Source organism: Coturnix japonica, chromosome 12 (assembly GCF_001577835.2).
Source record: "Coturnix japonica isolate 7356 chromosome 12, Coturnix japonica 2.1, whole genome shotgun sequence".
Classification (NCBI taxonomy): Eukaryota; Metazoa; Chordata; class Aves; order Galliformes; family Phasianidae; genus Coturnix; species Coturnix japonica.
In genome coordinates this window covers 2,267,235-2,285,799 of record NC_029527.1, presented here as the reverse complement: position 1 = coordinate 2,285,799, position 18,565 = coordinate 2,267,235, and the positions used below count along the sequence as shown (strand labels likewise).

Sequence of the window (18,565 nt, the reverse complement as noted above, 5' to 3'; positions counted from 1 at the left end):
CTCAGAGAGTCTTTGGGAGTGTTGTTCATAATTAAGACCTGTTATTAAAAACTGATCCAGAATAACTTCACAGAAATATTAACCCTGAATTTAATCAAACTGTTCCAAGAAAAAAAACCAAAACAGACTGTGTTTCATTTTTGTCCCAGGCTTCATGCATATTCACTATCATGCAGACATCCTTCCTCCTTTTAATAGCTTTCAGAGATCTGCTGCAGTGACGCTGCAGAGCTGATCTGACTCACGTGCAGCACTGCACACGTGGCTCTTTCACCTTGCAGTTGCTTTTATACCTGGAAGTGCACATCGGTCACTGTAACTCATCTGTGCTCATGCTGCTTATCCACCCCCCACAATATTTTTGCTGTCTAAGCTATGAACTAATCCAAATACAAATAACCATGTTAAGTGTTTCATGCATACACAAATTTCTACCTAACATATTTACCATGGTGCCCAAGCCAACTTGTTTTCATGCAATTACACAAAAGTAACCAGTCTCACCTGTTATCTTATTAAACCCCAAGAAAGAAACATGGACACTCACAGATATGAAACAACACCCCCGACATCTCACATATATTGATATAAAAATATCTGCCATCAAATCAATTCACTCATTTAAAAGCAGATGACTAAATAAGCCTATGCAGTCAATGATGCTTTCTTCTCACCTGGGTGGTCTCCTGGATGAGAACTTCTTTTGAGGTAGGAACTGGGTAAGGCTTCAGGGCAGCCTTTATTGTTGCAAAAATGAAATCTGTATGTTCCTTAATGACAGTATCCAAGTAATCACCTTCTGGATGTGATCTGTAGTACACTGTAATCTCATCTGTGGGAACCAGATTTCGCTGCAGGAGAGACCAAATACACGATTAACCTCAGCAAGGTGTATACAGACTAAAAGAAGGATGCTTTTAAACTAAGAAACATATTAGATATTTACCAGACACTCGTTAAAAGCTTCTACTGAAATATTAGAATAAAGCAACTATTTAGTCAGGTGAAAGAGGCATGAAATACGGTGATTCATTCTTCTGAAGCTAATGAACAAAAAGCACGCTTCCCTCCAAATGCCTCACTTTCAAATTCATTCACCATTCCTCCTGTTCAAACTGAAAACTTAACAAATGTATAGAAAAGCTGCTCTTGAAGTATGAGAAATTTAATAGCACTCACATCCTGGTAGCCTAAGCATTGCTCTTGTATCTCAATTATATTTGGTGTTGTTTTTGACCGTGGCATGTTGATACTGAGTAACAGCACAACTCTGCTTCAGTAAGAAAACAGTTTCAAGGGAAAAAAAGAGTCCTAAAGCCATCCCAGCAATAGTTACTGTAGATCAGAACTTGGTTGTTTTTATCATTTGTGTGTTTTGGTCACAGGAGTGAGAATGAGAGAACAACAGAACAAAAGACAGAATTGCAGGTTATGAAGCTTCTAATTTTTTTTTCCTCCAGAAAGGAACACACGTTCACTTTAAAGCCTTGCTTGTCTTGTGATTACCCTGCTGGCAACCTGGCTTTCCAAGCACAAAATGAAAGTACCAGTTCTTTTCCAGTTTGCACTGTAGAAGTCATGCTGGTTCAAAGAGCTTCAACACAAAAGGTCAGGTAGCATCACTTGTATTCATGATGAGAACAATTTAGAGAAGAACCATTCATATCAATTGGTGCGCCTCCTGCAACTTGCTAAGGCACAAGCTCATTCCCCTTTTACAGACCTAGGCTCAAATGCCTTGGCTCTCACCAGCCCACCTGAAGCAATACACCACAGCTGACAGCAATGCTCAGCAGGAGGAGGGCAGGCCTGAGAGCTGGTTAACTCTCCCTTCAGCTATGTGCCTGAAGCAACTGGAGCTTGGTTAAAAAGGTTTGTTTGCTTCCAGCGATGTATAGTTACAGCTTAAGGTTCAACTCTGGCAACTTACAAATACAGAAACTTAATAATTACATATATTTCTAACCATTTATTTCAAAAAGTTGACAGATTGGGAGTAAATGATATAAGGCTCTGTACTTAAAGGTCAGTTTCTGCTATGCGTTGTAACAAGATAGCTCAGAAGTAAACTGTTGTGTTTCACTGCCTCCCAACCTTTTTGCGAAGCTTCTGAATGCGGTTGATCACCTCCCGGGCCACTCCTTCATCCACCATAGACTGGTCTGGGGTAACATCCAGCAGAACTAAAACCTAAGGTAATGCAAAGAAGACAGCTGGACAGGTGACACACTGGAAAAAAGCCATTACAGTTTGCTCAGAAGCACAGTTAAGTTTTCACAGAGCTCCTTGCAAAATATCACAGTGAAAGATGTACTTCAACCAGTAGGAGTGTTCACCAAATCCCAGAAGCCCAACTGAATAAATAAAATCCCAACTTTCCACCTCCATTTTATTTTTAGAGTAATGCTATCCTTAACTTAAAAACAAATAATGAATAAGATACCTGAGCATCAGAATGTGCCTCAAACTGGGCAGACCCTCCTGCAACCTGATCAAAAGTGTACATGAGACGAAGATCCTCTCCATGAAGCTCATGTCCTTCGACCACAATGGTGCCTACAGAATTGACAGAAGAGTCTCTTAAATTTGAAGTAAGAAAAATTATTGGAAGTTCAGAACACTTCAAGTTTCAGACTTAAATCCATGAAATGCACAATGTTAACCATGAAGTTAAACAGCAATTAAACATTTAAGACACACTGAACTATCCCACATTCAGGTTTTTCTTACTAACACTTCTACAGGCAGAAGAATTATGCCTGTTTGTTTTGTCAGCTTTACCACTGTCTGGTGATTGGGCCCACCACGTACCTGTCTCTTGGAATTCCTCCAGCTGCTCGCTCTTCAGCTCTTTGATTGCAGCCATGACAGACTTAAATGCACCTTTCAGACGCTTCCCAAGCACCATGTGATCCGGTTCTGCTCTCAGCCTGACTCCATATTTATCTTTGTTTGTGGATAACGTCACCTTGCGTACGTTAAGCTCCTATATAAATACACCAGGAGACAAAAATGAAGCTGAAGGACAGTCATTTCAGACAACTGCTAGAACAGATGGTTCAAAAGGATGGACAACAGCACTAGGAAAGGCAAATTTCCTATGCTGGATATTTTTCTGAATGGTTGAATCTCTGAGCCAAGTAATTTGCTAACACAGCACAGCAAGTAAACCCGACCAACACAGAAGATCCTTCTCTTGTCTTCAGCCTTTAGGCAGACATTGCAATAACACCACCAGACACACCAGACAGCACTCAACTCAAATCAGATTTCAACAGCCTCTCTTATTTTACTGCTACAACTACCCTGGAGAGTTAAAACTATTATCTCTGCGTGCAGCGGTGTTAGAAAATGGCCTGGCAAAACTGAGGAAGACATACGTGACTAAAACAAGCCTTTTAGAATGCTTTTAGCCAGAAAACTATCATCAGCAACTTTATGCTTTAAGTTGCACAACTGCTACTGCTTCTTTTTGACTCTTTACCTGTTTATTCTATGTCCTTCCTATACAGAAAAACACCTTGCTCAGGAAAGCCACCATGCATGCATACAAAACAAATACTTGGCAGAACTTGATACCAAAAATCCCAGTCTCACATAGTCTTGCTTTTTCTCTTTGTAGCATACCAGGGACAGAACTTGAAAGGTCTGAATTGCCAACATGCTGCTCTTCTACAGTTACAGATCTCACATACTATAGTTCCATAGACTTTGACTGTCAGATTGCCCAATACTTACAGCATGTTGTGCTTAAATCTCCTCCAGAAGGTTGTTAAGAGTTCACAAAAATAAGACATACAATCATCAAGTGCATTTGGCAAGCAAGCTACTCCAAGTCTTGTAGAAAGCAAAGTAAATGGTGGCATCAGCATGAAAGGAGTAGCAAGAAGCCAAACAGACTCAGAAGTAATGCTTAATCACAATCTCTGAGCTCAAAGTCTAATTCCCCAGGAAGTCCTACTGACATGAGGAGCCAAGAATCCAACTGAATCCAATTTTATTTAATACATCTTTTAGGAAATCTAATGAAAATTATGTACTTCAGATATTCAGTTTTAATTGGAATGAACCCACAAGTGGTAAATGACGACCTCGTGGGGAAAAAATAGCAAACCAAAAAATAGCACAAATTTAAAGATGATTTTTGGCCTGATTAGATAAATTACATATAAGCCAAGTCCGTTAGGACAATTTTCCTATGCTAATTAGATTAGGAAATCATTCCTCTGTATACATTATTAATTGTAAAACTAGAACAACTCTCCAATAGAAAAAAAAAAGCAACTTTGTACCTTGGATTTGTTTATACTTGCCTCACTGCAATGCTTTGATTTAAAGTAGTACTTACTCTTTTTCTAGAAAATCAAAACCAATCACACCTGTTACATTTCACTCACACAAAGTGTGGCAAAAATGGTCCTTCATATTCAAAACAGCAAGAGCAACATATTTCATAACTTCTCAGTGCTGTACAAGGGCCTTTAGTTTATGTTAATACCCCATGAGCCAGGTACGATCAGACTGACCCGTAACCCACCTACCAACTGCATCCAACTCTCAGAACAGACAAAGAAATGCCAGTGCTGTGCTTCAGCTGAGCTGTGCCCTCTGCTTAAAAGGGAAGTATTATTGATTATGTAATATTGTAATAAACACAATGTGGAAGGACCACACACACTGCCACAACTCATGTACCAGTTAATTCAGCCCACTCATAGATTCAGTCTACTGTGTTACTGGGACACCAAACCCACCAAACAAACCTTTCAAAATTTGCTATTTCAATTAAAGCACAACATACTTCTGTCTGTTCACCCAATTATGCAGTAGCTTATCAGACCGCTAGGTTTCTTTGTCACCTTTCAGCAGATGTAAAAGTTGGCAGCAAGTTTTGTCATCTAAAGTCAAAGTAATTTGAGTAAGCAAAGCTCACCTTCTTCAAAATTCATTTCTGAACAATCCCTTATTCCAGTTTTCAGATGAAGAAAACATGGAAGACACTAACATTGATCTAAACATGTCTTGTGCATCAAGCCATGACTTCCTTCCTTACCCAGTGTTCTCCAAAAAGAAGTCTTAGCTACTTGGTGTAGATGAATACTTAGGCTTTGGGAACAATGGTGCTGTTGGAGTAATATGTAATTGGGAGTTTAAAAGGTCCTCCTCTGCTTCAGTCATCTATTGAATTTCCTGTCATCAGCTGGCACAGCTGCTGTCACCAAGACAAGCAATTTGCGCTTATCTTGCTCACGTCAACACAGATTTTTGTTTTCTTTGTCAGGGCAAAGTAGTTTATCTTGACAATGCCAGCTCGAACTAAAAAAAGTTCTATCAGATTTTAAGCACGTGACCAGGTGTTCTATTCCAGAGCCTTCTGAAGACAGTCTCATTAGAAGGAAGAAAGAATCCAAGGGCAGGCATTCAATAAGGGCCATACCATTTTGAGATGAGGAAAGAAACCTCTATATGCCCTACTCCCAGTGGTTATTATAATTGAAATAGAACTTGTAATTCACATCTTCCATGACATGTTTCCCTGAGACAACGCAAGAGGTTACGTATTTTAAGAAAGAAAAATCCACTAAGGCTAGACCACCATAACTTTATGCTTCATGAGCTACTGCGTGAATTAGTACAGCTACATCACTGTTAAAATTCTTTTCTCTTCTGAGTTTCGCTCATTTAAGCAGAGATTATTTCAAGTAAGATGATTTGAGGCCAGGACATGAGAAGGCTAAGCATGTGGTTCACAGGCATTCAGAAAGTATTCTTTAAACCTCTAAGTGAAATCTCCTGTAATAAAAGGTGGGATGGGGGGCTGGGTAGTTTGTGTTATTCTGTACTTATCTTCTACAATAACGATCCTTCATTAGGCTCTTCCTCAAAAAAGACATCATTCAGGAGGTATTAAACAGGGAAGATCATCTAAGCAACTACAAAGGTGCTGTCATTCTCCAAGACTGGGCTAATACGTACTCTGTGTACAGTCACTGAATCAAAAGCCACATATAATATATATATACATATATATACACAGACTGCATAAGGGAAGGATTCAAGTGAACAATCAAGACAGACCAATACAGAAGATATGGTCATGAAATAATCCCCAGTTTATACTCTGATGCATACATTCTGCCCAATATCAAACACCAAATGCATGCCTCTAAAATTCTGGTTTCTTAGCAAAGAGCTGTTACTTGAAATGCAATTCTTTCCTTCCAGTGACACATATAAAAGACATGGTCTATGACCATAGACAACACGGTGAAAGACCTGGGTGACAAATAACCATCTACCCAAACAAATGTCTACTACAGTGAGAAGAAATTAAGGCTGCTCAGCAAGACCAGTATTGCTTAACAAGTTTTCCTTCTTTCCTCACTGCCTTGAAGTGGTTCTGAAAGGCCTCCAATCTTATAATGGAGATTTTTACTTATTGTACTTCCTGTACAGTGATGCAATTACAAAGCCCCTAGGCTGCTAGCTGTGAAAAATGTCATGCATCATAGCTCACTATATCAAATGCACCATCATGATAAATTTAAGATAATATTTAATTTAATTAAGAACTTAATACCATTGTTTTGCAAGTTGTTTTCTTCTAGATGCTGATGCCTTACAAATTCCAAGGCAGACTTGGCACCACAGCTTATTTAAATTCATCACTGCAACTGAAAAACATCTCACTATTCCCCCCTTACTGTTTGATTCCTCATATATCACTGACATAAAAGTGCATATAAAGTCTATTTGTAATGAAATGTAATTGAACATAAAGCCCAAAAAAGCATTCTCTACATACAATCTCTTAAGCAATCAAAATTTAATAGGCTTTGTGCCTTCAGAAACAGCTGCTAAAATGCAGTACTGAATTTTAAAATATTTATTTTATACTATAAACATCCAAATAAATGAAGTGTATTCATAAAAAAAACTTTTTTTAAATTTCACTTCTTAAAAATACTATGGATTGTAAAATGACTGACCAAAAGCAGAAAGTCCAGCCAGTTACAGCAAGTTAAGCTCAAAAACAGGGTTTCTTTTATTTTTTAATAACAAGGCTTTAATCCAAATCAAGATGTAGAAGTAGGGCAGAGGCTGCATTTCTCTAATGGTCACATATTAAAGAGTATTGCAGCGGCATCCAGGAGCAGGTAAGTCCAACCAATTGTACAGACTAAAACCTTATTGTATTTTTATCTCCTAAGAAACGTCTTGTGACAATCTTGTCTGGACTGTTATTCTGCCTTACACTGAGCTCCTCTCTCTCAGCTAACCAACTTAACCATCAAATGCCCTTTAACTGGAGAGCACAGACTTCGTAACTCATCTCTTTGATGACACATAGTTGAACCTTACCTTATTTTCATTCAGAAAATGTTTTTCCCTTCACTGATGAAGAGAAGTAACATTTCCAATGGTCTCTTAATTACTCATTAATGAAGTTCCACACAGTCAGTTTGAGAGAGGAAGTACATCTCAGTACTACAACCAACTGCCTACAGATCACTGCCCATCTACCTTCACTTCTGCACATCATTCCCACTGATATCTCCTTTCATTACATTACAAACTAATTTTACCTACTGAATAATTACCACAGACAGCGTGGGAAATTAGGGCTTTGTTCCTTAAGAAAACTTACTAACATACACAATCCATTTCAATGTTACTGTCACAACATTCTTACCTCAAGTATGTACTTCTCTAGAGACCTGATGTTCTCCAGAGCCTCTGGGTCTTGATGGATAACAACTACTTCTTTCAAGGGATACTGGGGAGAGGAACAAAAAAAACAACAAAAAATTTTTATCCTTCCTAATGAAAGTAACAAAATTCAAATATCATTACATAATCATTTGATGTAATTCACTGTTGAATTCTGTCTGCTAGTCCAACCTTAATTATCCGGTTTCCCCAGGCTTATTCCAAAATTAAAAAGCCATCACATACTCACAAGGTACTGGTAAGAAGCATTAGGAATTCTAACCTTTACTGGAATGGTTTTTCTGTCTCTGATTACTCGTCCGAGCTCAATAACAGACTGCAAACAAGAAACAGCACTTTCAATTTTTCTGTCGATCAGATCCTCCCTAAATTAAAAAAGGAAATGTTATAATGCTTCATCATATCTGCGTTTGTTTGAGCAGATTTAAAATCTTTCACCTAATTCCCTGAAATTTCCTACAAGTGACCCATAATGCCCTGTTTGGGACTACATGGAAAATGAACAAACACATTTCTCTCTTTGTGGATAAAATGGAGAAATAACTCACACTAAGACAAAATATAAAAGCTGTTTTTAAACTCTGCTTTATTAGAACCTCTCACAAAACAGATGATGGACTGAGTCATTACCTGTTTTATTAGTACTCAATAAAATTAAGATTTGCATTCTTAATATTATAAGAAGATGTAAAAAGGTATTATAAATAGAATATTTGTAATGACAATGAAATACCCATAATGGAACCAACTCGCTGGATCTCAATTTATCTTTTCCAGGAATTCTATGTACTACAGCTTGATGTTTTAGACAGTCCTGTCATCTTTTCTGGCTTTATCATTTTAACACCCTTCTATTCTGAGGCAGCTCCCCTCCCTCTCCTTTTCTTTTCCTTTAGTAAGCAGACACACGTGTCTTGTTCCAAATGTACTAACATCCAACAGATCTGAGAACAAGGTTTTCCTGATTTCTTGAGGAGCTGCATAATTTGAACAACTCCTTTAAAACTGCCCCGGTGTTGTATCAAAGGTACCGTTGTGAACAGGACAGTTGGGAATATAACAAAGTTACTCTCTGTATTGGAATGAATAATCACAGATTTGATAATGATTGTTCAGGAAAAAAAATCTGCTAAAGCAAGAGTAGTTCCAGACAGCCACATGTTCTGCATTAGGGCATCAATTAAAATATCAGTACCTATTCTGAAGCTTCTGTTTTTCCAAGAACTAGGACCTATGGCAGCCTGCACAAATCTTGGAAATACGTGGATCGCACAATGTAAGATTTAACCCCCACAAAGGTTTGAATAGCACAATGTAGCAGTATTTCAATCTTACTTGCTGTTATTTGACAGCACTGCAGAGCAACAACATGAGAATAGCTTTGGTGGTTTGTATGAATGCCCATAAATGCAACCAAGCAATACTTCTATGGGCTTCATAACACACATATTCATTCAAGGTCAGTTGTGAAAGCAGCCAAGTCCATCAGCTTTTTCAGTGCACAGCCATCATATTGTCAGAGGCTAAAGAAACATTTTCTAAAGCTACGCCAGGGAAGTTTCTCACACCTCTTTCTTGGCTAACAGTATTTTCTTCACACAGCCTTCAGAAAAACACTCCCAGAAGAATAGCACAACAATGTGCTTAGCAACTTGAGGTGAAACTAAATCCTCAACAATAATTTAGCTCTGAAAACATGTCTTTTAATCAGGCAAAGGGAAAAATTGATATGCAGGGGGTCCAGTAAATTCTTCAAGCAGACAAAAACCAAAGTAAATACAGGTAAAGGGAAAGCTGTGCAGCCACTCAAATGCATATGTCTGCATAGTGCAGCACTAACAGGAATAAGAGAGGCTACTAAGCCACTTCTAAACACCCCTGCTAAGTATATGCCTGATCTGAGCTCCTAAAAATCAGCTCCCTATCCTTCTATGCTCCAGGAACTCAGAAGCATTTCTGATAACTCAAAAGCTTCACATTCAATTTCACATTCTTTACAGCACTTTGCCAGAGAACAGAAAATCAGCTCCATCATTACAAGAATCTCAGACTCCTTGCTGCAAGAGCTCTCACTACTAAAGCAAGCAAAAAGAACATAAGCCTTCATCAAAGGTTATACAGCATCCATAAAAGAAACAACATTGCTACAAGGTTTGAATTCTTAAACTAGCACGTAAAAGATCAAGGTCATCTCCTTTATCCTCAAGAGTTTTTGAACTGAGCTGCAATTCAAAAGGAAGAGGAAAGTGTGGCTCTCTCATACCCAGCAACTAATAGCAGACTGAAGTGCAGGCACCAACTTAATGAACAAACGTAACACCAAGGCACTAATGAGTCAGTGATTACTGTAATATAAGTGTCTTTTGGCTGGACAGAAAAAAACCCCACCCCATTCTTTAGTGATCAAATTCTAACTGGATCAAGTTGATAATCCAGAGCATATGTCCAATATAACCCTCATGGAGCTAAACCTTTCTGAGATGTGCGAGACAAAACAAACACAAAAAACCCTGACCCATTAACATTCAACAAATGATCCATCCGGAAAGCTCTCCCGTATCATGCATTCTCTCACAAGGAAGTGGAAATCTCCGGACAATGGTCCAAATTCCTGATCAGAAGCCAGGAGAACTCGCTCTACTGGCTCCATATGTGGTCCACTCAAAACAATAATTCTAATCCACATGGGATTTGGCATCAGCATTTGCTCAGAAAGGCTGAAAGATGAAGCAACTCCAGCATTCTTGCAATGGTAGGGCATGCAAGGAAGTTTTATAATCCTTTTGGGTTCCTCATTGGTAGGCATTTTAGGCTTTTCGTCAGCACTTTTTGAAGAATAAAAATGATATTCCTCATCCATATGCAGAGAACACTGAGTGGGAAGTGTGCATTCCTCCTAAATGCTTTCCATCTTATCTCTACAACCCTTTAACCAAGAATTCCACTGCCTAAATGCAGAGAGAAAATTCACATTCACTGTCAAAGCTGAGAAGTGTATTGCTAAAGACATGTCCTCCTATAGAAAAGGGGCTAACAACCAGAGCTTAATCAAACTTGAACATTCTTTGCTTGTATGAAAAAAAAGGTCTGAACTACCATCTTAAAACTCTTCCTGATACAAAGGAGCTATTCAGTTATCAAAGCAGCATTTTCCTGTTTATCACACCAGTTTTAAACAGACTTAACTGGAATAATAAAAAGCAGAAAAAAAGAACGAAAACCCACTTTGTCCCACAACAGAAACCTCTTACCTCACTGCAGGAAGCATGAGGTAGTGGATGCTTTCAGTATTCCTCTCCTGAACTGAGGCTGGATCAATAAGCGTCTTCAGATTCTGGTACATCAGTTCAGTGATAAATGGAGTATATGGAGCCTGTAATGTTGCATTCATTCATTATTATTTCTTTATTGTTTGTACATTATAAATCAGTAACGCTTATGAACTGCATAAGGACAGCTCACCAAAAACGGAACGCTCAGCGTCTCCAGCACAGAACTATGAAGTTACTCAAACAGCAGAGTGAAATAAATGGTAATACTTATCGACCAGCTTCCTGAGCTTCAGATGCCTGCTTACCAGATAAGAACTCCTAATGTCTCTAAGCCAGGTGAAATTTGCTGAAACTCTTTAAATCACCATTGGCCAGACAAGCCAAGAAAAGGGGAAGGTAGGAAACAAGCAAGCCGGCAGCAATACACCTCTCCTCATGCAAGGAGAGAACTCTATACCTTGAGTTTCTATGAATGACTCAAAAGATGCATGCTTCTAGATTAATTGCATTTTTAAAAGTCAATTCGTTATAGTTGGCTGTAATTGTCTTACCATAAGTCTGCACATGGAAAACAAAACACTGAACAAGGTTTCCAGGGCCATAATGCAGTCCTCGGTCCCATTCTCACCCTATTCAAAGCATTTGTCAAAATTAATAAAAACATAGTGGGGAAAAAGAATTAACCAATCCCCATGACAGAATCATGACATGCATTTCAGTTAATTCCCAGGATTTCCTATATTAATGCAATAAAGTGCTTTTCTAAACTGTATTCATTTTGTTCAACCCCATCCAGTGAGAGAAACCAAGTTATTGCCCATTTTGGTACTTGGTTGGTTTTCCTCAAATCCATGAGGAAAAAAGACCCATTAATTTCTCATTTCCACTGTCAGATACAAACTGATGATACTTTCTGCTGTTTGTAAGATTTTTGTGTATCACAGACCTGGACTTTGCTTACAGAACAAGACACAGAAGTAGATGCGTACCTTTAGTCTTCTGCGATTCATTCTCACATACCAGTTGGTCAGAATGTCTACAAACTTCACTAACCGAGGGACTACAGTGTACAGCCTGTAAGCTAGAGGGGAAAAACTTTACTGTAGGTAACACTGGCTCCCTCCATCAAGCTTCTCACTTAAATAAATACCTTATCATTAACAGCTCTGGTGATAACATCAAGCTTTATCAGAAACACTTTTCTTAGTAAGATTAAAAATGTGATTAAACATACTATTAAGTTGAGGCCACATCATTGTTTCATGCTTCAGAACAAGTATCTGCCACTAAATTACTTCCCTAATCCTACACAAACATGCATTATAGAAGCCTTATGCTTTTATTTGACTTGCAAAGAGGATAGTGGATAAGAGACCATTAATCGTGAAGGATTTGACAAATCCTAGATTTGTACATGCTATAAATACAGGCGAGTCACCACGAGTTCAACGGAAATTACTGTAGAATCATAAGATGAAGTTTTATTGTCAGTTACTGCCAGCATCTTTTTTGTTGGCCAGATTCAAAATGAGAGACCTATTTCAATTAATTCAGGAATTTGCACTTTTAAAATTGTTTTCCTAAGAAACACAATAGAAAAGAAGACCATAAAGTAACAGCAAGCCTGACAAGATAGGAAGATAAACATAAATGTATTTTCAAGTTCAGTGCAACATGAAAGCTTGGAGAATCACCAGCCAAAAAAAAATAGAGAGCAGCTCATCAAGAGCACCACACTGCAATGAGAAAAACCTCCAGTTGTGAACAAGAGTGATTTCCTTTTCCAGCTTCGAAAGCTTAAATATTACTTACTTTTCTAAGTTAAACCTGTGTGTGACTTCTTGAAAAACAAGTTTTTTCACCTCAATTTTGAATCAGTTTCATTAATCAAGCCAACTACTGAATAAAATGGATCTTTAAGAGCTTTGTTACACTTGTCAATGCATTTTCTAAATAGAAACGCCTTTAAGGTAGAGTGCTGGTATTTAAACCTAAAAAAGAAGCCCTCAGGAGAGTCATGCTGTGATAGTAAGAAATTATTTATAGGGGAATGTGCTCTTCTGAGAAGTCACAGAATGACTTAGCTTGGAAGGGCCCATACAGTCCACTCAATTCCAAACTCTGCCATGGACTGCCTGCTGGCTGCCCACATCAGGGCCCCCTCCAGCCTGGCCTTGGGCACCCCCAGGGATGGGGCACCCACACCTCTCTGGACAAACACCCAGCTCTTTTCTAACTATGATTTATGGAGTTAGGAGGCTGGTTAGAAAAGCAGGAAGAAACAGTACACATTTAACAAGAGATTCAAGTTTGCCTGGAAATACCCCTTTTCATTAGCCTCATCTTTCCCTAAGAAACTCAGAACAGACCTCTAGCTTCTAGCAGCAATCATCTTCCTACAAATGCTATTTCTGTACCACCTCCATACTAATCCCAGATCTCAGGTACACACATAGTTTCTACTCTCCCCTAGTTTTCCTTTCTAAAGAGTCATGAAAACTTGGATCAGCTCCATTTTGTTGGGTAACACATGAAACTCAGTGCACACCACCATCATTTGGTAAGGAGGCTCCTAGGAAGAGCTCACATTTCTGACAGACAAAATTCTGTCCTTTGTAGCTTGAGGATACTTTTCCTTCAATGGGATATTTTTAGATGACCTCACCTAAAGTTTTATTACTAAAATAACAAGCTTGATTTACTGCAGCAAGATAATCACATTTAAGTACTTGGTGAGAGTGAACGTGCCAGGCTAAGACAGGGAACACAAGAGAGGATTGATGCGGAATAGGATTGCCCTGTATTCTTAACCCCAGCTTTATCTATCACCCCGTTAATGCCTTCCTTCCCCAGACCTAAGTACACCTGTGGAAGGCTTCTAAAAATTCTTCTGAGGGCAACTTCAGATCATTGGAATGGGGGAAGTGTTGCTTTGCTCATAAATAGTGACTAGAATGTTAAAAAGCCACCTCCCTTCCAATGCTAAGGAACATGGTGCATTGAAAGATCCCCAAAAGCTTACTGATTTGACTACTCCAAGGGCTCTTTTTAAAGCTAAGTGGTATCCTAACAAATTCTGTCCCACTTTACATATTTCCCAGTATGATTACAAATAAATCCTTACAATGTAGGGAAAAGTTTGTCAGGTGTTGCTCAAAAATACTTATTTTTAGCTGATTTAATCACTGGGCATTCTGGTGCTGATTGCACTTTTTTGCAGCTTCCCCAAACGTTCTTTCATTTCCTCTTTGCTGCCATCTCTTAGCTACTATAATAGTACTATCAGTTGTCCCAGGTGCTTCAGAAGTTATAGCTAGAAGATGCAGCACCAAGTTGACAGGATTAGCTGTGACAAAAGCACCTCCTTACCTTTCAAAATCTCAGCATAGCAAATTCTGTGTCCGCACCCACAGAAACAACATTTGATATACTACACAGTACACAGTTTTATCCATGTCTCCAGTAGAACATGGAAGTCTGTGGATGAAATGCCTTGTTCTCTGATCAAAAATTCAACTCACATACACACACCCCACCAAACACATGCATACCTGCCATTTCAGCTTTGAAGAACCGAATGAGCGATTGGGTGAAAGAAAGGATCCATTTATCCATGATGTTATTGCTCTCCTTAACTGTGTTCTCATTGTAAAGGAATTCTCTTCCTTCATCCTATCATCAGCATAAAAACACAAAACACGTTTTCAAGTCATAGAAGTTTATATTCAAATCTTTGTATCAAACCACCTATTAAGTCCCCAGTACCTTGTCACCTCTGCTGTGTTACACAGTTTCCTAAGAGAGAAAATTAACTTCCAGAAAGACATAAGAAATAACCAAAGAAAACGAGGACTTCCACTGCTCCTGATCTCACCACTCAACACTTCCAGCTGCAAAGGAGGTCTGTTATTTGCATCTGTTAAGCAGACAAAATGTAGCACAGCACACAACAGTATTCAGTGGTTCCTTCCCTGCTTGCAGTGTAAATCACAGCTCCCAGACACAGGGTAGGGCTCTCAAATTTACATAACTCTTATCTAGAGCTCTGAAATATTTACAGGGAATATAACAACCAGGATGAATTGTATTTATGGGAATGACATTTGAAGGATATAATTTTTAAGATCACGTGACAGGGTGAAAAAACAGAAGTAACAATCCCCACTGAGAAAACCAAACAACGCTGGTAGGATTTTAGGCATCCCAATGTAAACAGTGCACTCTGTTGCTTACCAGAACAGCAACGTTTGCACCCACCTGAGAAATTTCATAGCACTTCACTGATTCTGCAGGATACTGTAAGCGAGGCCATAAGAAAGAACAGCATCCAGTGAACAAACTGCTTCACCTCCAATGGTATTTTATGACCAGTTGAAAATGGGGCAGGGAGGTTTGCTGTTTTTAAACTGTATTTACTGTTGGGTTTTGGAAGCCTTTGCACTTGGCCTTCCCTCAGAATCCAGGTAAAAACTCTGCCTGGATTATTTAACCCAATCATGTACTTATGCAGTATAAAGGAAAAGATTCTTAGAATAAAAATGTATCTGTGCACCCAGAAGTGCAGCAATCCCAGAGCTAGGTCAGCAATCGTTAAACCAGCTTCAATTATGGAGGTAATTACAGTAAGCAGGAAACTATTATTAGACTTCACCCAGAACAATGAGACTGTAGTTTCTTAAAGGAGGTAAAACACAATGAAAAAAGTTGTTAAAACCTGAGCATGAAATCCAGTTTCAGCAGTATCACCTCCAATGGCTCATTATTTTGCCTCATATGGTGCAAAGGAATGGTTTCGCTGCATATAAAGAAAGCTTAAATCTGCTGAATCACCAAAGCTATTTGCTTAAGCACCTGGACTTTCCACTGGGGTCTTCCATCCCCTAGTTGGCTGCTCTTGCAAGATTTAATGGGATCACAGCAAAACACAGCAAAGCACACATTAGATAATACAAAGGTTAAACAAAAGCTGAAATCCATCTGTGGGCAATGCACAAGGTTGTCTGATAAATGCTGTCTAGGGATCTTGAGAAAAGATTCATTAAATATTAGGCTCTGAAGCTACCAGACTTCCTTCCCAAAAGGGGCTGTTAAAAAGATAAAGTCATTTATTTAAGTCAGCCATTTACTGTATTATTTATTGAAGTCAGCCGCCTTTATGGCTTCAAATGGCAGCTCTCCAAAGTGATTAAACTGCCACTGTAATCTCGTGTGTACTACAAGGTTGGGACTTTTTCCCTTACTCCCATGCAATTCTGCACAAGATGGAACCTTTATCACTAATATTAGCTGAAAAAATAAAAATGGCTTCAACAAAACCTATACAACATGCATGCAAAGTCTTCAATTCAGAAGAAATATTACTATAGGAAACATTCATCTTCCTTTCATTCTAAAAGCATAGAAACTCATGTAATCTACCCAGAATTTTTACTTCAAATGTAATCTACAAGTCCAAAGCATTATTGCAAATGATTTACCTTTCTTTCCATTCCTAAGTTACATTTAATTTTTAAAAATAATTAACTGTCACATTACAGAAGGCAAACATATTGCTGTGACTTATGTACTGTGTCAAGTATTCCCTAGTTAAATACTTTTATGCAGATTCATAATTAAAGTCACAGAACATGAGTTAGTTCAAGAAATTCTCACAGCAGCTGCTGCTGAAAACACCTTTCCTTTCTTTACTTATTTGCACTTCTATTTGTTTTAAACCCGTGTGCCATTAAGCAATGTTCTCAGCGCAGAGGAACCTGCAGTGTGAGTACAGGCAATCTGAACTACCTTGGAAGTCAGCTCTGCTTTGAGTAAGAGGCTCAATACCAGGTGATCTACAAAGAACTCTCTGCAAACCTAAATCTCTCCGATACTGATCCACAGTAAAAGGGGAAAAAGGCACAAAACCCTTCCAGTTGGCATTACCAGGCTTGAGACATTCATACCTTATGTTGCAGGATGTGAACATTCTGAACTAGAAAGCGATATGCATTATACCAGGGCAGGAAGACGTCCTTCAATATGTCCCTTACTCCTTCCTCCTTAAATCTCAAGTTTTCTGCTCTTACCACTGGAGAATTGATAAGGTACAACCTGAAAACAAGAACATTGAAAAGCTTTAGACTGCATGAAGTAACAAAAATGTGTAAGCATACGGTGAATTCTAAGAGCCACAGAGCAAGAGAAAGATACTCAAAGAAGCAATCTCAGACTAAGAACCCTAAAAAGGACAATACTGTAAGCAAGTTACATTCTGAACGTAAGGTAAACTAGGTTTACTTCCTAGTGCCACAGGATTACTTTTATAATCAATATATTTTTTATATAAGCCAGCAGCTCTTCAGGACACATTCCTGGCTTCCGTGCTGAGTTCACAAAAAAATAAAACCACCACCAGACCAAAATCAAACCACACAACACCATCACAGACCATCCATTTTATTCCCTGAGACAAATTGGTGTCTATCAAGATTACTTAAGAAGAAACCAGATCTTACTCAGGTATCATAAAACTTCAATAAGAACTTGATTTAAATATATTTCATTTAACTCTCCAGCTTCAAAATAAATGAACAGAACACTTCTAGGAGACTTTGCATTTCTCAATAAAAATGAATTTATTAACTCATTTCCTCATGTTTTCTCAACATTAAAAATGGTGATTCTAAACTAATCTATCTTCGCAGACACTTCTTTTAGGAGGTTTTAAAAACTTAATGTGGTCTGACACAGCGTATTCAAGAATACCAGACCATAAATTCCTTCAGAGAGGGCTCCCTGCATGAAAATAAGAACACAAAAAGAGCTGTCTGAGCAAACAGACCGTAATGCAGGAAGATCAGCAGAATAGAAATGGGCATTTTCAGAAACATATTCCAAAAAAAGTATTTTTAAACATGATAGCTGAATTCAGATTATGGATTTAGAGAAGCAGAGAATAATTAGCCATGATAACAAACTAGTAAGCCCTTAAATGAAATCAGAATTTATAAGCATGCATTTAACCAAACCTCCTATCACCATTACTTGTACGTGTACTTATCACTTGTTTGTTTGAGAAGACAAACATAACTTCCATCCTAATCTGAGAGATACTCTGGCACTTGGGCAAAATCCAAACCCAGACTTGCTGGCTGTTAAGGAATTTAGGAACAAAGAGCACCACGAACTGCATCCGTTATCCATCACAGGAGGCAGCAATGTAAAACTAACGCCAACTCTGATGTATCCATTAAGCTGCACCTTCGCACCCACCTCAGCAGCACCCTCTGTAGAACCTGACTTTGAGAAGTCACAATGACCCTGCCAAGACAGCAGCTACCATACGGGAAAGAGAAATGAGACACCTGATGATGGAGGACTTGTAACAGTTTAGTTAGATCTAGTGATATTAGGCACTGGGAAGAAAGCAAAACCTTCAGATCACACCAGTATAAGGAGCTAATGGAACAACACACAAGAAGTAACACAGTGACCTTCTTTTCCTCTCTCTAAAGCAGCAGCCTTTGTTATTTGTTCTGCATTTTAAGAACAGAGAGTATATAACAGCAATGCATACCTCAAAA

The 18,565-nt window shown here is 38.5% G+C and overlaps 1 protein-coding gene across 2 annotated transcripts in view; it reads right to left on the bottom strand.

The window, feature by feature from the left end:
- Window positions 1-18,565, bottom strand: part of IARS1 (isoleucyl-tRNA synthetase 1) — a 68,658-nt gene that overhangs the window by 8,715 nt on the left and 41,378 nt on the right. For both annotated transcript variants that reach the window (XM_015874662.2, XM_015874661.2), the window contains exons 20-30: window positions 16,946-17,093; window positions 14,555-14,675; window positions 11,993-12,084; window positions 11,555-11,632; window positions 10,983-11,104; window positions 7,994-8,096; window positions 7,694-7,777; window positions 2,812-2,986; window positions 2,444-2,556; window positions 2,095-2,190; window positions 675-851 (exon numbers count right to left, since the gene is read on the bottom strand). In XM_015874662.2, coding sequence (XP_015730148.1) covers window positions 675-851; window positions 2,095-2,190; window positions 2,444-2,556; window positions 2,812-2,986; window positions 7,694-7,777; window positions 7,994-8,096; window positions 10,983-11,104; window positions 11,555-11,632; window positions 11,993-12,084; window positions 14,555-14,675; window positions 16,946-17,093 — 1,309 coding nt within the window. The remainder of the gene's footprint in view (window positions 1-674; window positions 852-2,094; window positions 2,191-2,443; window positions 2,557-2,811; window positions 2,987-7,693; window positions 7,778-7,993; window positions 8,097-10,982; window positions 11,105-11,554; window positions 11,633-11,992; window positions 12,085-14,554; window positions 14,676-16,945; window positions 17,094-18,565) is intronic.